A 7,383-nucleotide genomic window follows, 5' to 3' on the forward strand; every position below is an offset into this window, starting at 1 on the left:
CCCAATTTCCAAATTCGAACCCTTGAAATTTGATCAGACGGCTACAAATAGGAGACTCTTTAAAAGTTATAATAATTTTAACTGTTAGATCAAATTTCAAAGACCCAAATTTAAGAATTTGGTGAATTTAGTGGAAGGGATTTAGTGAGGATTCCTTTCCCACTCCCACTTAAACCAAAAAAAAATTACTAGTGTCCACACTGAACTAACGAGTATCCAAAGCAGCCAAAAAATCCTAAAACCACACCACAAGAAAACCCCTCTTCGATCCAAAATCCAATCTTACAACTCAAAAGTTTTAATCTGTTTCTAGTCCCAATCAAACGATCATTCATCCACTACATTGAGAGAGAGGGGGAGAGAGAGCAACAAGCAAGCAGTGAATGCAATGAAGCTGAATTGGATGCACTGGTTCAATCACAAGCACAAGCATTTGGTAGTGAAGTTTGGAGTTGCAATTCTTCTGATGGGTCTTGCTTTTCGTCTCTTTCTCTCCACCTCCAATAGGTTCTCGCCCAAATTAGAAGCCCCTTTTCCTGAGAAAACTGCGGATTCAGAGCAGCCAATTGCTGTGCAGTTTCCACAAAACGAAGATCACGATGAGATACCTTTTCCTGGAAAAGAAACACAATTTCCCGAGAAAGAAACCCATTTTCCTGAGAAAACTGTGGATTCAGAGCCGCCAATATCTGGGCTAGTTCCAGAAGATGGTGATCAGGACCAGATAGCTCCATCAAATGGTAATACTTGGATTCTCTTTAATGGGTTCTTGTTGGTTTTTCTATTTTTGTATTGTATGCATGAGAATTTAGTTTGGAGAGAATTGCTGTTATTGGAAAGTTTTTCTGTATGATTGAAATTTAGTTTACTTGAGATCTGCAGCTTGGGAATTTTTGATGGTTTTCGGTATAGTTTTTCTTTCTTGGTATCATTTCGGTTAATGTTTTGTTATTCCGCTAATTATTTTGATACTATTAGTTGAATGCCCCTTTTACTCTTCCCGGAATCTGTCATTTCAGATAGTAAATTCAATTGTAATTGCATTGAGTGAGTGAGTTTTCAATGGAAATAAAGTTTGCGCACCTGTGCAGGAAAGTGTGATATTTTCATTGGGGATTGGATTCCAAGTACTTCGGGTGCAGCTTACAATGAGAGCTGCCCCACGATTGAAAACCCTCAGAATTGCATAAGGAATGGACGGCCTGATACAGGGTATCTGTACTGGAAGTGGAAGCCACGATACTGTGATATACCAAAATTTGATCCAGGGAGATTCCTTGAAATGATGAGGAATAAATCATGGGCGTTGATTGGTGATTCGATATCTCGCAACCATATCCAGTCGTTGCTGTGCATGCTCTCAACAGTATGTATTAAAATTCTTAAATCACATATAAATGTTGGCTTTGGATAAATGAACAGAAGGTTTAGTGTGGAAACACAAAAAAGAAAATAACCCTCCATATCCTAAATGCTAAAGCCTCCATTTCTCCTAGAAGCTTAACGTGTTAGGATGTCGAGAATGTGTTTATTTCAGTCAGATACTTCCCTTGCTACCCTTCCTATCTTCAAGTAATACATTTTCAGGGTTTGTCTGCCTCTTCTACTGAACTTGAATAAGTTATCATCTAAAGTCAAGTTAGTTCATCATAGATCAAGGTCAATAACTTTTGATCATAAACAAACCTTTAGTTTCTGATCCCCTTGAGAATGTTTGGGACTAATTCTGATAAAGTTTCAAATAACTCGTGAAGAACTTCTTTAAGCATTATAGCTAGTGTCCGCTCGTCTGTTGTTCTCAGTTCACTAGAACTTCCGTAATATTTTGATTTTGCACTTTTCCCAGCTTACCCACTTTATAGCTGCACCAGTCATTGTGCCTTCATTGGGGTTGAGCAACCCCACAACATGAAGTACAGAAGGGAAATATAAACATATACAGATATAGGGCCATGATATACAAATATTTGCCAGTGAAATTGTTTTATCTAGAAAAGTTAATTGAGGTGGTATAAAGTTGTTTTCCAACCCTCTATCCCTGTCTGTGCGTGCACACCTGCACGCATATAGTTTCCACTATAGCTGTAAAAAAATAAGTGTAGATTTATTTCTTACTTTTGTCTCTGGAATTTTGGTCCATGGTTCATCTGTTTACAACATGCCATCTTTAATGTTTGAGATTCTGGGTTGATAGAATAAATGGTTGCTTATTTTACCGTTTAAGCCTAGAATTTAACTTCTTTTAAGAGGTTGTTTCAAATTTGATTGAAACATTGTCCTTCAGGTTGAACAAGCCGTCCAAGTGTACCATGACAAGGATTACAGGTCCAGAAGATGGCACTTCCCCTCTTACAATTTTAGTGTCGCAGTTGTTTGGTCCCCATACCTTGTCGAAGCTGCTATTTTTGAAGACTTTGATGGTGTGGCATCATCTGAAGTTGAGCTGCATCTTGACAAGCTTGATAAGAAATGGGTGGATGAGTACCATGGTTGGGACTACATGGTAATTTCAACAGGGAAATGGTTTCTCAAAACTGCAATCTACTACGAGGGCAATGAAGTTCTGGGATGCCATTACTGTCCTAAAAGGAATCTGACAGAGTTGGGGTTTGATTTTTCTTATCGCAAAGCCCTGAGCTTTGTGATGAACTTTATAGTAAAGTCAGATTACAAGGGCACAATCTTTTTTAGAACATCCACGCCTGATCACTTTGAGGGCGGGGAGTGGAATACTGGGGGAAATTGCAACAGAACGGCCCCAGCTAAAGAAGGTGAGGTTGAAGTGAAGGAAGTAAATAAGATTCTGCGTAACATTGAACTAGAGGAGTTTCAGAAGGCAGCTGCAGAAGCTTCTAAACATGGGGTGAATCTCAAACTCCTTGACCTTTTCCAACTTTCTTTGTTGAGGCCTGATGGACATCCAGGTCCATATAGAAAGTATCATCCATTTGAACAAGGCAAAGACGCGAAGCTTCAGACTGATTGTTTGCATTGGTGCTTACCAGGACCTATAGAATCTTGGAATGATATATTAATGGAGATGATAGTAAATGGCTAAGAAAATCAGCCTACTTCGCTGCTGGAATTCTTATTTTCCCTTCTAGATCATGAGAGAGCATATAATGGATCCTGGTAAAGTTTTTTGCAGAAGTTTCGGATGAATCGTAAATTCCTTTTCTGCCTTGTGTATACCACAAGTCTTCATTCTTCTCCGGATGAACCGATTCATCTTTGCCACGACTGCATCTTTACCAGTGTCTACTGTCCACTGACCTGTCATTTAGATCCTCATCTGTAGTTACAAAGAAAAGAACACTGCAAAAAGATCATCATCTACTGTGTGGGGGCTTAAAGATGTAGCAAAAGAGAGCAGTTACCTGAACACCCAACAAGAATTCGACTCTCACGGCATTGCCCTCCCCTCCATCGAGCAGAGCTGCAACCTAGGTCATTATTATATTCTATAAACTTGTAACTTTATAATCTTGTTTCAGAAACCTGTTTTTTTTTTTCCTTCTTCTAATTTAATTTCATTGTTATTTCCCTAAAACAAGTCATATGGTACTTTATCTGCAGCAAATATGAAGGATCATACAATTTTTTATGCAAAGCTTGCATATTATCCAAATACAATCCTCATGGGAACAATTACAAACATGGTTCAATACCGATTATTTTGTCACTATTCAGAGACTATTGCCACAATAATCTAAATTCATTTGTATGCGACATTGAAGTGTCATGTATTTTGTGAGGTACTGGAATATTATACTAGTGGACTGTGAATTAGACACCGCTACCAACATCTTTTTAATTAGCAGTTTAGATTAACAGTCTGTCGTTCATAGAATTTTACTTTAAAATTAAAACTAATACATTGCAATGTAATCTTTTCTATTTGATACTTGCATATAAAAATATTGGATTGTGAATTTGACGCCGCATGCTACAAAAATTCTTCTAATCAATAATTTGAATTGACATTTTTTGTCATTCAGAGAATTTTACCATAAAACTAAAAGTAGAGTAAATTACATTTTGCACCCTCTAATTTGGGTCAAATAGCTACTTAATACAATATTTATAAAACATTGCAATGTCATGCAAAAACTTGTGTTTTAGTTGTAACTAGTAAGAGTGCCCGCGCGATGCTGCGGGTTTTCAAATTGTACAAAACATGTAGAAAGTTTTAAATGTATATATGATATGCCATACTATCTACATACATGTGGAAAATATACTTACAACACTATCTAGAATAAGGAACAATAAGTAGGATTGGGCTTCCTTAATCTGATGGGCTTGTTTTCGTTTTGCTTAGCATCGTTGACTGAAATTATGAGACAAATAGAAAAAGAATTTCAGAAATTGTTTATGAAGGAAACAAATTCAGTCCATATTATATATAATAGATGATCTATTACCTATAAGGAAGAAGACTTGGTAAAACCATTTTACCACATCAGGAAACATTTGTTTATGAGTTGTAATTCATTGCAACAAATTTATTTCCATCACCAATGCTTCGAACTTGAAGAATCTAAATTAAAAAAATAATAGCTATAAATGGACATTCATCACTAAAAATGAAAATCATAGACCCTAAAACTTCCAACATGGTGAAAAATATAAACATTGCGAAATTGGAATAGAAATCAATTTTGAAAAGAAACTGAGCAGAGGGTTTACACTAAATGGAAACTGTAAACATAAATTGAAACGATTCTTATAGAATGAGTCAGCCGAACTTACAACGTAGTGAGGAGTGCAATCTCGTTGCCAATTTGCTAAACCAAGACTACCTACACCAAATCAGAACATTTTAATCCTTGAATAAGTTATATTGGATGACGCTAAGCATGCATGCTTAAATTAGACAATGACTTGGAACATCTACTTAAAGCTCAAAAGTACATCACTTCAGTTAAGAATATCTCGAGACTATCTCTAATCTTTGGTTAAACCATGGTTTGGAACATGTCTAAAAAGCCCCAAATTTTAATTGGTAAAACAGGACAAAGAGCTTATAGCTCCAACCAGCAATCAAACTCTACTGAAATCAGCTAGGATAATAACTGAAATGAAAAAGAAACAAAAATATAGGAATACCATATTAATTTTCAAATCCTACCACCAGTCTGCAGGGTGTGCCGAAAGCTTGTGTCTCACCATGGCTCAGTCTTTGCTTTGTTAGTAACTTAGCCGTCAAATATTTCAACTGCAACGATCAGTTAGAACACGATCAGAGAAAAACCACATATGGAAAAGTATACTACTTTCAAAATGCTCTTGGAATCCACAGTCGAAACTTTTCACTTTGCTTCTATGTGCAAGATACTAAAAGGATATTAACGATGAAGGGATGATAACAAATCTTATTAAAGAATGCATTGTATTCATTACTAAAGTGTTAACCTGGTGAAAGTATAAAATATTATGGATTTACACAGCCAAATTCTACACTTGTTAATTCCAAAATTTTTAATTTTTTGGCGTATCAGAACAAAAGTAAAAGGCATGATCTAATCAATTTGAAAAATCTCAAGAATTCACATATCATTACAAAACCAAATTCATTGTCAAGATTAAGAGCAACCGAACAACACAATAACAAAACGGAAATTTTTTATTTATAAATACCTTTGTCAAACCTCTTGGGATTCAAGTCGACTGACTCCACCCCCATACTAAGTGGTGCCCCAGAAATTCTTGCTACTTTAGTGACCTTGATCATGCACGTATCAGTATAAATACATAAAAGAAGATAGATGCAATTTATTAGACTAAAGAATTTGGGATCAATAAACTTACAACGAGGCCAATAAATAGCGACTGAGGATAATTTTTTGTGTTGCTACATTGAGAGGGGCACCCAAACCTGATATCAAAAAACAAAATATTTAGTATAATGTAAACAATTCAATATGTAGTATCAGTTTAGGATGCATAATTCAAGGCTCTAAAACCCGCAAAATCACATAAAAAATAATAATTCAAACACAAAATCTACCTGCAAATTGAAAATCACAAAAAAGAAAGTAAATTAGGCACACTGAAAAATATGTAAAACTTACCAGAAAACGCTAAATCACGCGAGGAAAAAAAATGAATTTCAATGAAATTGAAAACAGCAAAAACTTGTAGCCACCTAAGGGTTTCAAACCAAAGAAGTCCGCACATATGAAATTTTATGCACCATTTGATAAACCAAATCAAGCAATGTCCAAATATTGGAAAAATATGTCAAAAAGTAGAAATTGTATTTGATATGGATTAAAACGATTGAGTAATTGTGAGCGACTTACGACAAAATGAGGATGATTGAGGGAGGAGAGTAATCAAATTCGATGACTTCAATTGTAACATTTGGAAGGCCACCATTGAAAATGTGTTAAAAAGCTGAGAACATATATCCAAATGATATTTGAACCAACATTTTTTTGGAGTGTAATGTTTTATAATTAGAAATTATGTAAATAGTTATGTATAACTGAATTAATGTGGAAGAGTGTGATTGAGAGAACATATTGGATATATTGACCTATGACTGATTGGTGATGCAAGGAAAAGTATTGGAGGATTGTAAAAAAGTGGAATATGTTGAAATAAAAGTAATTGCAAAAGAAGTTAATAGTTTGCATGAGCGAATCAAATTGGAAGCATAGTAATGTCATTATTTGGTTTCAAAATTTGATATCATTGTTTACATATTTTGGTGTAAAGGATAGAATTCAATTAAACAGGTTGATTGAAATCGTGTAAAAAGATGGATCAGATATAGTTAGTTTGGTGTCTCTGTGTAATACAAAGATATAGTTTGCTGAGTTATTTCAGCCTCAATGATTTGGAGACATAATCATCATTTCCATCTTTTCTCTTCAGAGGAATGGGTTGCTACCAATTTATATACAGAGGCTTTCTTATTTTGACCTGTTGTAAACACATGGCTAATTTTCTGGTTGTTCAATGAGAGGTTTGAGTTGGACATGCAAAAGTATAAATCTAGATGTTCCCATCGAAGATACTCTTACACATGTCCAATTTAACTCATTAGTGGACAAATAAGGAATTAAGCATGTATTCAGAGCAGATAAAAAGAAGATAGTTTGTATATATATTGGTAGCAGCCAATTCCCCTGAAGAGAAGGGTTAGTAAACATTGAATTTAAATGCAAGACAACCAAGAAAAGAGAGTTAAGAAAACATACCATTAAATTGTTGCATTAAAGCATACGTGTAACATGCTATTAACCAAATGTAGACAAAACATGCAAAAGAGAAAAAGAAGGAAAGAATAGGTAAATATGGTTTGAGATTGATTTTAGAAGAAAGGAAAGTAACATTGTAGCATAACTTTTTAAACCAATATTTCACTTGTTTAAT

General features: G+C 35.0%; 1 protein-coding gene and 1 non-coding gene across 2 annotated transcripts; one reads left to right on the forward strand and one right to left on the reverse strand.

Moving 5' to 3' along the window:
* Window positions 1–211: 211 nt before the first annotated feature.
* Window positions 212–3,655, forward strand: LOC137713335 (protein trichome birefringence-like 23). The gene is made up of 3 exons (XM_068452622.1): window positions 212–740; window positions 1,092–1,366; window positions 2,285–3,655. Exons 1-3 carry the CDS (start codon window positions 389–391, stop codon window positions 3,056–3,058), a joined length of 1,401 nt encoding a protein of 466 aa, XP_068308723.1. The 5' UTR covers window positions 212–388; the 3' UTR covers window positions 3,059–3,655.
* A 3,111-nt stretch (window positions 3,656–6,766) lies between these two features.
* LOC137714040 (small nucleolar RNA Z103) lies at window positions 6,767–6,869 on the reverse strand. Its single transcript, XR_011065381.1, has one exon. It is a non-coding gene; the product is annotated as a small nucleolar RNA Z103 (small nucleolar RNA).
* Between the last annotated feature and the right edge of the window lie 514 nt (window positions 6,870–7,383).

Source organism: Pyrus communis, chromosome 13 (assembly GCF_963583255.1).
Source record: "Pyrus communis chromosome 13, drPyrComm1.1, whole genome shotgun sequence".
Taxonomy (NCBI): Eukaryota; Viridiplantae; Streptophyta; class Magnoliopsida; order Rosales; family Rosaceae; genus Pyrus; species Pyrus communis.

Coding starts and splice junctions, on each gene's coding strand:
- LOC137713335 (XM_068452622.1), top strand. CDS start 389: ATGAAGCTGAATTGGATGCACTGGTTCAATCACAAGCACAAGCATTTG. Junction 741..1,091: donor CCAGATAGCTCCATCAAATG/GTAATACTTGGA, acceptor GCACCTGTGCAG/GAAAGTGTGATATTTTCATT. Junction 1,367..2,284: donor TGCTGTGCATGCTCTCAACA/GTATGTATTAAA, acceptor ATTGTCCTTCAG/GTTGAACAAGCCGTCCAAGT.